The sequence below is a fragment of the Aedes aegypti genome, chromosome 1 (genome assembly GCF_002204515.2).
Source record: "Aedes aegypti strain LVP_AGWG chromosome 1, AaegL5.0 Primary Assembly, whole genome shotgun sequence".
NCBI lineage: Eukaryota > Metazoa > Arthropoda > Insecta > Diptera > Culicidae > Aedes > Aedes aegypti.
This window is the reverse complement of record NC_035107.1, coordinates 168151241-168165683: the sequence shown is the minus strand read 5'-3', so window position 1 is coordinate 168165683 and position 14443 is coordinate 168151241. Positions and strand designations below refer to the sequence as shown.

General features: G+C 38.2%; 1 protein-coding gene across 1 annotated transcript; it reads right to left on the bottom strand.

Moving 5' to 3' along the window:
- Positions 1–7205: 7205 nt before the first annotated feature.
- Positions 7206–8360, bottom strand: LOC110679174 (ribosomal RNA processing protein 36 homolog). Its single transcript, XM_021853271.1, has 3 exons — positions 8253–8360; positions 8000–8187; positions 7206–7939 (listed from the first exon to the last, which is right to left on the bottom strand). The coding sequence occupies exons 2-3, from the start codon at positions 8084–8086 to the stop codon at positions 7232–7234; spliced, it is 795 nt and encodes a 264-aa protein (XP_021708963.1). The 5' UTR covers positions 8087–8187; positions 8253–8360; the 3' UTR covers positions 7206–7231.
- Positions 8361–14443: the final 6083 nt, after the last annotated feature.

Sequence of the window (14443 nt, the reverse complement as noted above, 5' to 3'; positions counted from 1 at the left end):
TGGAATTTCTTCAGAATTGGTTCCAGGAAATGCATGAGGCATTTCTATATGGTTTGCTTTAAGCATTTACCCCAGAAATTGCTCTATAAAATCCTCCAGTGATTATCCAGGGCATCAATCTGGGCGTGCGGGGCCAAATCATCATGATCCAGCTGGGTACGACCCGGGACGAGGCGTTCATCTTCGACGTGGCGTCCTATCCGGACATGCTGAAGAATGCGTTCGATACGCAGTCGGCCCACGCCGTGCTCCAGTTTCAAGACCAGGACAAGCAGGTCTACAAGGTGAAAAACGTCTCGCTGAAACATGGCCACATCGATCAAGGCGGAATTCCGCGAGCTGCTCGCGGAGCTGTGCACTGAGCATATTTGAATGCTAATCCGCCCAGTGGACGTCAAGATGCGCAAGAAGCAACGCAAGGTCCGCTCGGAGATCCAGGACCTTAAGGTGAAGCTAAAGGGTGCCAGCAAGAACGTGGTGCTGAGTAATCGCGAGATTCGATTGCTGAGGTACCTGGACCTGACGGAAGACGAGAAGGAAATACTTCGCGTCTCGTACAAAGTGGCGAAGAAGCTAGACAAGCTGGAGAACTTCGACCGGGTCTGTGGCGATGCGAGCGACTCCGACGATGATTGTGACGTCATCGAGCAGGACTACCAGAGCCTGGACAGCATGCCGTCAGATAACTCGCTACCGGGCACGTTTTCACCCAAGAACTCCGAAACGCCGAGCTTGACCGAGTCGATGCAGCTGATGGACGAAATCCTGTCCAACACCACCATGGACCGGATGGCCAAGATCGACAAGCTGGAAGCGATCCTGTCGGCTGCGACCCTTCTAACAAACGATCAGCCGGCGAAGAAATAGGAACCTAAGGGACGAACGCCAAAGTCCTCCTCCGTAATGGTTTGAGGTTTTGCTTTGATTCATCTTCACCTTAAGTAACACGTTATGGCTTCTTTGAAAGTTAATTTAATGTTTAATATACGCCAATACTACAGTAATTTCTCCGATCATTCCGACGCATGATATTATCCCGAGATTTATTTGCTATTTTTTAAATTTTCTAAGCCATTTTTTTTCACGAAATCTTTTATAACTTCTTCAACAATCTTGTGGCATGACCAGATGTTGCTTAAGAATATTCTACTGAAGCAATTCTCATATTTTTTTTTCTTTTCGATATTTCCAAAGGAAGCTTTTAATATACCATCAGTGCACCAGATTCCGCTCATTTAAGGGAAGTTTTGTGTTCAAATGTTTATTATAAAATAAGGTACCGCGGGGCAAGTGGGTAAATGGGGTAAGTGAAAATAATTGGCACAGACAAACAGACGTAACACTTAGAACAAATTTCGATCAACATCATAGTCACGAGTACATGTACGCCCAATGCTAAAATTGGTGTGTTTGGCCGACGGGCCAACAGATGGCGATAGTGTGTAAACGTCAAACGCGAACAAAAACGATGCAAGCGCTGCAGGTGGTGGATTGGCCACCTACCATATTTTTGAATCGACCGTTAAAAAGGTGGTCGATGGACAATGATGAGAGTGTGACGTCTGTTTGTCTGTGTAATTGGTATATTTTACTGAATATGTGAATTAACGTTTTAAACTCATACGTAAACCTTTGAGGCTATTGAGAACATTACGATAGGTAAGAGATATCTGAGATTTTTCAGCCATTATTGTATAATAGAGCGGAATATTGTTGACCTGTCAACTATAATTCCGTAACAAGTTGGCGGCGTGCAATCTTATTTTCATTTTCAGTGGAAAAAAGTTGCGGAAAATAATTTTCTGTACCACTTCTAAGTTGTCCCCTCTGACAGTTTTAAACTGCAATAAAAAAAAGTTTTAGAATTATTTCGACATAGACCTAAAAATAACTAAATTGAAACACCGTCAATTTTTTAATCACGTGGGGCAAGTGAAAAGTTTATATTAGATATTAAATTTGTGTTTTCTCTTTAGGTAGCTATAAGTATAAAAGGTTAGCAAATATTATAGAACAACAGAACGTACTCATAATTCAAGAAACACTATACTCAAAGCGTTAAATCCTATTATCATGCCCAAATCATAGAACTTCTCTAAAAAATAAGGTTGCCCAATATAACGGTATTAATATGTTTACTTCGGACAGCCGATTAAAAGGAAGACGTTGATTAAACAGTTCCAATATAAGACACACGAAAAAACATAAAAAATGGGGTATAGGTGTATCCACATAAAAAAATTCTAAATACTTGATTGAAGGATTCCGTTTGATTTATCTTGAAGAGTTATCCGATGTCATATCCGATTTTTATGAAAACAAATAACGAGCGGTGGAAAGCAATTGCAATTGCTGTCCCATGATGAACTAACATTGGAAATGTTGCAGTTATAATGTTGTCGAATCATTTCAACAAACATAACTGAACAGAAGAAAATTCAAGTAACAAGAATACAATTTTCTTTGTTTACATGTTACTTATGTCATTGTTCATTGGGACGCCTTAACAAATGTTAAAGGTAATACAAATCGTGAATGTAACTGTTACTTTTTGAATTTATTGTTCAATACGATAAACTTTTCTCTTGCCCCACCTGTGGGGCAAGTGAAAAGTAAAGAGACGTTTTTCAAAAACTTTTTCTGTACTTTTTTCTTCAATTTTACATAAAAATCAATTTCAGTATACTGCTTGTATTTGGTGGGAGTCAAGCTTAAAAATACACACGACCTCATTTAAATTAATTTAGGGTCTCTAGAATTTGAAGAATCCCAACTATGCGAAATCCATTACCCACTTGCCCCACGGTACCTTAACTATTGTGTCGATCAATACACAATGTCACAATGTAGCTCAAAGTATAGGTAATCAGCGGCAAAATAAAAATAATTTGAAAAACTTTAATAAAAAAACATTTGATTGCATTTGTTTAAGCATCTAAGTGTTTCTATTTCCGCTCACGGTAAACAGACTTCGTGACGAACTTACTGAAAAATGAAAATTTCGTTATTTATCCTGATATTTTTTATGGTCAAACCATAGCTACTACTGCAATAAAGAAGGCTGTATACTAAAATCGACATTTCTTAAAACAATTGTTTAATTTTTTGCATGAGCAGTTATTGGAACACACAAAAATACCTAGTGACCCAATAACCGCTCACGAGGTCTTGTGTTTTCAATATAGGGGTAATCAGGGCAATATGGGCCGCCTAAGGAAAACGTCATGGAATGCATAGAAAAACAGCAAAAATTATGGTTTAAATGCAAGTGACTTGTACTATAAAATGTTATCTTCCATGTTACGTCGATAATTAATGTTAGCATCAACTTGCAAATTATTTCAGGAACTTTTTGGAAAACCATGTTTTTCTACGTGGTCACCAACCATATGGGGCATTATGAGCCACCCTACGGGGCAGTATGAGCCACCTCTTTCAATCGAATGATTTTTATTTAAAACAGTATAGAGAAGAGTTAGTGGTGAAGAGTACATTATTGCAGGCAATGCATTTTTATGCCCAAAACATCATTTGTTTTGCTTGAATCTAGGTGGCTCATTTTGCCCCGCCCCTTAATCTTGAAAATAATATATTGTTTTTCAATAATTTTGTTTACGAACAAATCTAATTTCGCTCACGAACTGTTCATTATGATCAGAAGTATCAATGGATTGGTAAAATTTATCAGAATTATAAATATAATTGTCTTATAGGCTTAACTAAAAACTGCCAAAATTATAAGCTTTTTCATGACGAAGGACAAATTTGTACATTTTTGTAAAAATCTTGAGTGTTCAAACGAATATTCTTACGGTTTTTATTGTGGTGGCTATTTGCGGCATCCTTTAGCAGATCATAATGACACTAAACATTAAAACACTGTTTTTGAGGTAAAAACCGGGGTGGCTTATATTGCCCCGTATGTTCATATTGCCCCCATTGCCCCTAAAGAATTATTTAATCGAATGAAAATAATGTCAGACAACTTCATTTGAAAGTTGTTAGTATTGCTAGAATATATGGTAGGTTTTGACACGGAAAATCAATTTCTACACTAGTGGGCGAAAAAAGGGGCATGAGTGGGTACAGGTGCACTGATGGTATTTCTTCTAACGTTTATTTATCTTGTGATACTTCGTAACAATGGATTCGCTACTCATAACATGGTAACGCGTAGCGCTATTATCTATGCACGAAAAATTACTAAAACGTACCCCAAAAATGTTTGTATGGCGGAATGCAAAAAAAAATTCAAAAAATAACAACAATTTAAAAAATATATATATAAGATTTGAGGGGTCCAAACAGGCCCGACATATTCGCATAACAGTCACATGTTCTATGATATTTCCTATATACATGGGACTATTATGCGAATATGACCAGATAACCCATTCCCACTAAAATTCAACCAGTAATTTATCTAAGGATACCTCAAGAGTGTTTTTATGCAGAAATTGTCCAAACAATTGTTTGATGATTTTCTCCATGGACCAATGCACGAGTTCACTATTTGAAGTTTGAGCGGTGCCGTGTTATTTATGTAGATATGGTAACGAGTGAATTTGGCACCGCTCAAACGTCACATTAGTGAACACGTGCATCGGTCCATAGTATTTATAAAATAATTTCTCTATAATTTCATCCAGTGATTTAACGACCGATTATTTGAGGAATTTTTCTAAGTGGGAATTAATTTAAGAAGAAACTCAACTATGAATTCTTTCAGAGATTTGACAAAACAAATCAATTCTTTTTCCGAATTTCTTTAATTCTCTTCTAAATTTTGATAAATTATTTAACATAGCAAAAATTAACTTCATGTCAATCCCATGGTAAAATTATCCAGAAATTTCTCGAAAACACGTAGGGAAGGACGGGGCAAGATGAGCACGCCTCAATTTGGAAACTGATTAAATTACTTTTATTATAATATCGTTATACACTGTTGAATTGAGGTTCATCCATACTACAGTCAGCTCTTCCTTACTCGATATTGAAGGGACCATCGAGTTAGGGAGGTATCGAGTTACAGAACACAAAACCAGTGCAAATGCGATCCAAGGGACCATCAAGGTAGCCATGATAACCAACTTTTACTATGGTTCTCTAACTCTATATCGAGTAAGGGAGAGTTAACTGTACTACCCTTCAAAACAGTTATTAGAAATAACATGAATTTGAAAATATGAGTAAATTACCATTGAGTTTTTTGTAACAAATGACCAGTACAAAATAAGACATTTGTCTTCTAATAATATTTATCCCAAATTTCTGATTCTCAGTCAACATTTCATAAATTTTGAAGAATCTTTTAGTATATAAAGAAAAAAATCATCAAAAAAAAAAACTTTACATTACCCCGAGATTTTTTTCGAAATAATTTAAATACTATTACATCTGTTGGTTAGCATGTATTCATAAAATTAAGCCGTTATACAGTAGTTCCTCATCGTTTCCTTCCATTTCTAGTAAAATAAAATATGCAATTCATTTATACTTCCAAATTGTGAAATTATTCAGGAATTTTCTGCACACACAAAAATAAAAATGTATAGCTTGATGCAGAATATACAATGCATGTTAATCAGAAACCATTGATAGTCTTCTTCATCTTCTTCTTGGCATTACGTCCTCACTAGGACAGAGCCTGCTTCTCAGCTTAGTGTTCTTATTAGCACTTCCACAGTTATTAACTGATAGCTTTCTATGCCAAAGTTGCCATTTTCGCATTCATATATTCGTATATTGATTATACTCTGTGCCCAGGGAAATCAAGGAAATTCTCATTACGAAAAGATCCTGGACCGACCGGGAATCGAACCCAGACACCTTCAGCATGGCTTTGCTTTGAAGCCGCGGACTACAACCACTCGGCTAAGGATGGCCCCATTGATAGTCAAAAAATGATCATTAACCTTCCTTATAAGCGGTTTCTTCAAAATCTTTGTTTAAACCTAATTTAAACATATGGGTAAACGTGGTTTACAGCTTAAGCGAAGGTGAAGAAATCGGCCCTTAGAGCCAATTTCTTTACAGGGATAGTACACAAATTATGTCACGCTAAATTTCAACATTTTTGACCCCTCCCCCACCTATGTCACGTTTTTTGTATGAGTCCTCCGAAATTTTTCCAATACTAAATACACGCACATGTGACACATTCGTAGACCTCCTCATCCCCCAAATAACGGACGTCATTTTTGAATGGTACCCAATAAGAATCAAGTAAATGGGATGAGAAAAGTGTGGGGGGCAAATAGCCGTAGCGTTTAACGCGCACCTATTTATCAAGACCAAGCTGAGTATCATGAGTTCGAATCGAATCCCACCGGTCAAGTATCTGTTCGCGAAGGAAATTTTCTGAAACTTGCAGGGCATTTGTGATTTCCACATGAAATACACATGCAAAAATGGTCAATTGGCTATGATAGCTTTCAGTGAACAATTGTCGAAGTACTCATTAGAACACCTAGCTAAGAAGCAGGCTCTGTCCCAGTTGGAATGTAGCGCCAGAAAGAAGAAACGTGCAGCGCGTCGTCCCCTCAGGGGGGGGGGAGGAGGCACGTGAAATTTTGGCCGAATACTCCAATAGATTTACCTACTTGATAAATACTTGCCTGAATTCAAAACTTTTTGATGAAACTTGCTTCTTCACATCCATTTCTTAGTCAGTCGATAGACCAGGACGTTACGACTCTCGTCGGGATGGAAAAGTCACGAGACAACGACCACAGTCGATAAACACCGACTCTCGGAATACAGCGAGAGTTCACTTGAGTTCATTCATAGTGACCATTCTCACTGCATTCGAGTGTCGGAATCGCTCACTCAAAGTGAGACGACTATTCTCCCCTCACGCCACTCGAGGAATAAACACAAATAATTCTCCTTTCTTAATACGTTGGATTCGAGAAGCTACTTCAGGTTTGCTTCTTTTTTCCATCACAAAAATAGTGACTTAAGTGACCAAGTCACTAAAAAGTGTCTCGCTACCAGCCCTGAAACACGTTAGGCAGCATCCATTTATTACGTAACGCTAAAATTGGAAATTTTTGACCCCCTCCCCCCCTCCGTAACGCTTTTTGTATGAGCCGTAACGCTTGAGCCCCTCTCCCTAGATCGTTACGTAATTTGTGGATGCCGCCTTATCAGATGTATTATGAAGGCATGTGATTTATTCACTAGTGTCTTTGATAAAACAATCATTTTTTAGTAGTTTCTTATTAATTTAAGTTGAAAAATCAAGTTTCTTCCTATCTTTCGCGGTAATTTTTCTTTTGCGCTTATCAATGTGTTTACCGATTTTACCTTCTTCCTTAAGTTTATCATACTTCTCCACCAATTCACGGGCCTTTTTCGTGCTGTTCTTCTCATAGAATGGCCGTTTTCCTTCGTCGATTGCTTGCCGAGTTTGAAGTTTTTCGTCCTGCCGTTTCTTGTCCTGCGTTTTCTGTTTGTTGAATTCGTGAATCTGATTTTCTGTCCTACGGATGGCAAATTTTATCTGATCAATTTCTTCCGGATCTTCCGTTTCTTTTAGCTGTTTCTTAAGCTTCTGCAACTCGGTGGTTCTCAAATCGTTTATAAACCCGTATTGTTCGCGGAATTGTCTGCCGCTGAAGTAGCCATGTTTAGAATCAAATCGAGGATCTTTGGAACGGGATTGGGAGGCCTCACGACGATTTTTCGTTATTCCAAATGCGGGAACCTTCCGTTTAGCTGTTAACTCTTCCGGTGGTCCATCAGAGTCGCTTTCTTCATTTGAAACACGGGTTTCCCTTTTCGTTCCCTTGACCGATTGAGAAACAGTATTTTTATCATCTTTATGTGTATTTCCAAAAACAGCTTCATTGTAAACTTTTGAACCAAGGCGGCGTTTCAATTGAAGCAATTCTTCAAAAGGCATCTGCCGGTAGTCATCATCTGTTAGCTGGACCTGTAATAATTAGTTATCATTATTATTACTCCTTTTACCGCCGAAAATAAGAATTCTTACCCTCGATGTGCTGCCGGAATCTTCAACGGTATCCTCCAAATCCGAATCATTATTGTCGCTAGATAGCATTTCATCCGATGACGACATGCTGCTCTATTTAGTTCAACAGGAGGATTTCGTTGATCTTGTAGTTTAATGTGCCCTGTTAATTTTCCTTTCCTTTGCTTTATATAACGTGACGAAATACACTGATTAAGATAGCATAGATTAAATTTAACTAGATTTTATTACTAAAATTTAACGAAATAAGAACCTAAAATGCTAACGTAGAAAACAGCATGCGCCAAGTTTTATAAATAAATATAAACAAAAACCACCCCATTAAACATTTGACAGTTCAACAGCCGACTAAATTCAATGAGAATATATACTAAGGTGTGGAAGAAGAAGCAACGGCTATGTATTAGTAAAGAGAAAAAACGTAAACAAAAATAACTACGTCACTAATTTACACGGCTTCTTATGGGAGCTCGCTCGATTGTAGTTGTGAAACATTTTGCACCGTACACGGATGTCACGCACACTAAATGTCTTCTTCCGCACCTCGGTATATATTCTCATTGGACTAAATTGGTTGAAAAATCGGTCGATTGTTGCACCGACGCTTATGGAAGTTTAACACAGCGATCAACTGACTAATCGCCATATTATATCGGGTGGCCGACGAAATCTGGTGTTTAGTAGGTCAACTTGCTTGGATTTTACTTAAAATACCGATTCATCCACCTATTTAGTAGGATCACGTCGGCCCACCCTATTAAATCGGGTGATATTCGGTTGATCACTGTGTTAATCTTCCATAAGCGTCGGTGCAACAATCGACAGATTTTTCAACAAATTTCACGCTCGTTCAGATCTACTCAAAAGTGAGTAGATTTCGACTCACTTCGGAACAAAGTGGAACTACTCAAAAGTGAGTAACACCATCGTTACTCACTTTAGAGTAACATGGACCAATGCACGAGTTCATTATTTGACGTTTGAGCGGTGCCGTGTTATTTACGTGACCATGGCAACGAGTGAATTCGGCACCGCTCAAACGTCAAATTAATGAACTCGTGCATTGGTCCATTGTCAAATGTCAATATGGGAGTAACACTTACTCACTTCGTTTAATCTGAAATTTGCGAAAGTGAGTAGATGTCACTCAGTTCAGGAAATAATATTTTTGGAAATAAATTTATTATGTTATTCATAAAATCAGGAGAAATATACAAAAAACATAACATTTATTCATTATCTCTTACATTACTATATGAATAATACATGATAACAAGTAAAAAAAATGATATTTGTGTTGAAAATTTTGCTGCTCTGGAATGGATCCCCGGATGTTATAAATCTCTGGGGGATTGATGAAACCATGGAGGATGTACACTCAAAATAATCCAAACGTCATTGTTACGTGAAAACATACGTGATTTTTTCCATCGCACTTTCCACGTAGCTCTTACGTTAATCATAGGTAACCCAGAATGAACGCATGAACTTTTGAAGTTCGTCCATTCCACCGCCGCTAAACGTAAGAGCTACGTGGATTTTCCGGTAGCCTTTACGAAGCGTTTCAATAGGACCTAGATGGTTTTGCATTAAATTTAACTGTTATAAAGACCAATCTTATTTCTAATGGGCTTTGGAAGAAAACTAATTCCCAATGTAAACAAACTTAAAAGATTGTAATATTTTTATTTTCAGAGCATTTTGAATCCTGTTTCCCCAATTTTGTGAGTTTGGTCTGCCATGTTGAAGCCTTCGCGTGCTATAATTGATAGAAGTTATAAATCAAAATCACGTATAAAATATGAAGTAATGCAGGAATTCTTCTGTATTCAAAGCATATTTACCTTGAAATCAATCTTACACAGTGTTTAAAGCAGCAGCAGCTTCTGAAGTTCTTCAAAAATCAAGCGGGCGCCATCTTAGGATTTGAGCTCAACAGCGAATGTACGTACACTATGCAAATGTCAAAATGAACTCAGGCACCTACGTGAATTCCACGTAAGCGCGATAGGTAACCTCAGTAAACATTACCGAGTCACTATTTAGTGGTTATGGATGGTTTAGTGATCTTTATCTTAGTCAGGTGAAGTGAAGGTAAAATGAATTTGGAATGATCTACGTGATTTTTCACGTAGCAATGACGTTTGGATTTTTTTGAGTGTAGTTTGACCGTGCCAGTAGCCTTCCCGGTTAGACTGTAAAGAATTGATAATTAGTCCAATAAAAAGTACGACGGTAAAACTTACTGTTTATATTTTTTTTTTCTTGCGGTTGTTCGATCAAAACCAGGACTTGGTCATTTTCACTCCGACCTCGCTTCACTTGATATCAGGATTATTGACTTCGCAGCACTAATCTGGAATTCGCCGGTTGGACTTCCGAAGCGAAGTTTCAAGCAAACTAACTGTCATTGCTCTGCCGGCTCGGCTTTTGTCTCGACTGTTTTTGAAAACAGTCCGACATCACGTCGACAGAAAAATTTTCACCACGACGGAGGATTTGTCATTTCGAGCGCGCGAAATTTTCACAAGTCTTTGACGTTTACAAAGTGAGTCAAATATGTTTGTGTTTACTCAAAAGTGAGTAAGGTCGTTTTCTTTCATGATTGAGTAAAAAGCTACTCACTTTGATAAAATAAGGTTACTCACTTTTGACAGCTAACTTGAAACTTCAAAAGTGAGTCAAAGTTACTCTCTTTTGAGTAGATTTGAACGAGCGTGATAGTCAGCTGTTGAACTGTCAAATGTTTAATGGGGCATGTTGCCTTCTAGTGACGTTCAACACGCACACTTCCAAAGATGTTGTCCCACAGTATACTTCACGCTCATTCCAGTTAACTCAAATTTGAGGGAATAAAACCCAAAATCACAAAAATAGGGCTCATTCACAAATTTCATAACGCTAAATGGGGTGGGTGGGTGTCCTCAACATGTTACGGCTCATACAAAAATTGTAGAATATTCATACAAAACGCGTTACAAGGGGGTGGGTATCAAAAATAATCAATTTAGGCGTTATGGTTCATTCACAAATTTCAACGCCAAGAATGGTATGATTTGATACCCACCCACCTCGTCGTAACGCATTTTGTATGAATGTTTTACAAATTTTGTATGAGCTGTAACACCTTAAGGACACCCACCCACCCCCTTCAGCGTTATGAAATTTGTGAACAGGTCCTAATGAAATATAAGAATGAACCCGTATTGTGCACTGCTAAAACACAGACAAACAGACGTCACACCACAGACAAACAGACGTAACACTTAGAACAAATTTCGATGAAAATCATAGTCGCGAGAACTTATACGCCCAATGCTAAAATTGGTGTGTTTGGCCGATGGGCCAACAGATGGCGGTAGTGTGTAAACGTCAAACACGAACAAAAACGACGCGAGCGCTGCGGGTGGTGGATTGGCCACCCACCGTATATTCGAATCGACCGTTAAAAAGGTGGTCGATGGACATAATAGAAATAATAAACCATAGAAGAATAATGTCGCTGGTGTTCCCTTTGATCTCGCTCAGAAACATGTTGTGTACATAAGTGTCAAACTGCATACATTTTCGCGTTGACATTTATAGCCCCGCCTATCTCCGCCAGCAAAAGATGTTCCTACTGCGACGTCAGCGACATTCTTCTTCTATGGTTCATTACTTCTATTATGGACATCGATCAGAGTGTGACGTCTGTTTGTCTGTGGTCACACTCTCATCATTGTCCATCGACCACCTTTTTAACGGTCGATTCAAAAATATTGTAGGTGGCTTATCCGCCACCTACAGCGCTCGCGTCGTTTTTGTTCGTGTTTGACGTTTACACACTACCGCCATCTGTTGGCCTGTCGGCCAAACACACCGATTTTAGCATTGGGCGTATATGTATTCGTGACTATGATTTTGATCGAGATTTGTTCTAAGTGTTACGTCTGTTTGTCTGTGGTAAAAATTTCAATCATGCTCCATTGGTGATCTATAAGGTAAAGTTAAAATGTGAAGATGGCGATGTCCTAGAATTGTGATTGGCCTGTTCACAAATTTCATAACGCTGAAGGGGCTGGGTGGGTGTCATCGAAATGTTACAACTTATACAAAATTCGTAAAAATATTAGTATAAGAAGCGTTACGAGGGGGTGAGTGGGTGTCGAAAATGGTAATTTATGGCCTATGCACACTCAATCACGATTTGCTTGTTCGATTGATTTTGATACCGGGTACGAATTGTAAATCATAAAAAATACCGAACTTTCAGCTGTTTGATTGAAAACTTCTGAGGTTCAGTAATAATAATTTACTTTTTACCGAACTACGGTATCTGTCATCAATAGAAGTAATAAACCATTGAAGGAGAATGTCGCTGTCGAAACATCTTTTGCATGCGGAGATAGGCGGGACTATAAATGTCAACGTGAAAATGTATGCAGTTTGACATTTATGTACCCAACATGTTTCTGAGCGAGAACAAAGGGAACACCAGCGACATTTTGTTCTCTATAGTTTTCTATCTCTATTTATCTGTCAGACCCAATTTTGCAACATTACCTAACAGGCCGAAAAGTCAGTAAAAACAATTACCGACTATTGGGTCCTAAATTGTTTAATGAAATCTTGTTTTTATTTAATGACACGAAAGAGCATGTTACTGCACCTATTTTAGCATTTTTTCCCGCTCAAATAACGGCTACATCATATTTAAACATTAATTTAAAAATTTGGTCCATAAATGAACCTTGACAGTTTTGATCATGTTTGACGTTCGCTTAATCGACAAAAACACCACAGGGCTTTTAGTTTTAACACTGGGGTTGTTCCTATCTGACATTTTGGAAGGGACACGGAAAGCAAAATACACCCAAAATTTGAGTTTAAGCCAAGGAGTGTGACAAAATCTAAAAAAATGTTTTTTGGACTTAAACAAAAGAAAAACGTTAAAAAAAAATTGAGTAAACATATGTTTTTAGCCTAAACTTAAGCGTTTGGCACTAAAATTGAGACAGGCCCTTAGGACCCTATTCAGTAGTTGATTTTTTTTACTGACTCGTCGTCAAAATCAAATCATAACAAACTGATGCGCATGCGGGAATGTGTCAAATGAGAATCTCCTGCTGTAGAATCATCCGGTGCCAGGAGACACGTCTTTTGCACTCAAACTTTTCCTGCATCTATGTTGCGCTTTCTCGTGGTAAGTAATCGAAATTTAGTGACAAACTCAACTATTTTCAGCAACCAAAAAAGGCTCAGCACGATTTTAACTGCTTCCGTTGGTAAATTCGGTTGGTTTGCATACAAGAGGTAAATTCATCTGCATCATTGAGTTTGCCTCTTGTATGCAAACCAACCAAAAAATAATGATTTTGTCACACATTTTTCGATTTTACTTCCACTGAGATATGAGCATACCGTAGATGTTTATTCTGACGAAAAATGCTTAATAAGGGACATGTCCATTGTCAATTCGTTTTATTTGTATTGATTTTTGTGAAAAAAAAAATCCAGAGGAGCAAAGCGTGAAGCATAGGAAACTGAAAATCCAGTAAAAACGCTATACAATTTTACTGACCAAGTCAGTAATCTCCATCAATCAAAAGTTATTTTTTCGGTAACCGGAAAAATTACCCAAAAATCCGTAGTTCCAAAACCCAGTAAAATTTTACTGGGGTCGGTAATCTGAATCCAGCTTTTTAAAAGCGCTAATGGCTGCCGCAAACACACTCACCTTCTGGTAGGGATCAGTCGATTTGACGTTTAGCTTGGGTCGTTTTATATTGAACGGACCCAAGCCAAACGTCATATCGACAGCTCCCTACCAGAAAGTGAGCCTGTTTGCGGCAGCCATTAGCGCTCGTAAAAACCTGAATAAGGACCTAAAGCCCTGTCCCAATTTTAGTGCCAAACGCTTAAGCACAGACAAACAGACGTCACACTCCCATCGTTGTCCATCGACTACCTTTTTAACGGTTTATTCGAAAATATGGTAGGTGGTCAATCCGCCACCCGCAGCGCTTGCATCGTTTTTGTTCGTGTTTGACGTTTGTTCACTACCGCCATCTGTTGGCGCGTCGGCCAAACACATCGATTTTAGTATTGGGCGTACATGTCCTCGTGACTATGAATTTGATCGATATTTGTTCTAAGTGTTACGTCTGTTTGTCTGTGGCTTAAGTTTAGGGCAAAAACACATGTTTACTCAATTTTTTGATGTTTTTCGTTTGTTTGAGTCCAACAAAAATTTGTTAATGTTTATGTAGATTTAGTCATACTCCTTGGCTTAAATCCAAATTTTCGGGTGTATTTTGTTTTCCGTGTCCCTTCCGAAATGTCAGATAGGAACAAGCCCAGCGTTAAAACTAAACCCCCTGTGGTGTTTTTGTAAACTAAGCGAACGTCAAACATGATCTCAAGTGTCAATGTTCATTTGTGGACCTAATTTTAAATTAAAGTTTA

Excerpts from the sequence above, each read along its gene's own strand:
- LOC110679174 (XM_021853271.1), bottom strand. The coding sequence starts at position 8,086 with ATGTCGTCATCGGATGAAATGCTATCTAGCGACAATAATGATTCGGAT. Across the intron at positions 7,940-7,999 it reads ATTCCGGCAGCACATCGAGG|GTCCAGCTAACAGATGATGA; the intron begins GTAAGAATTCTT and ends TAATTATTACAG.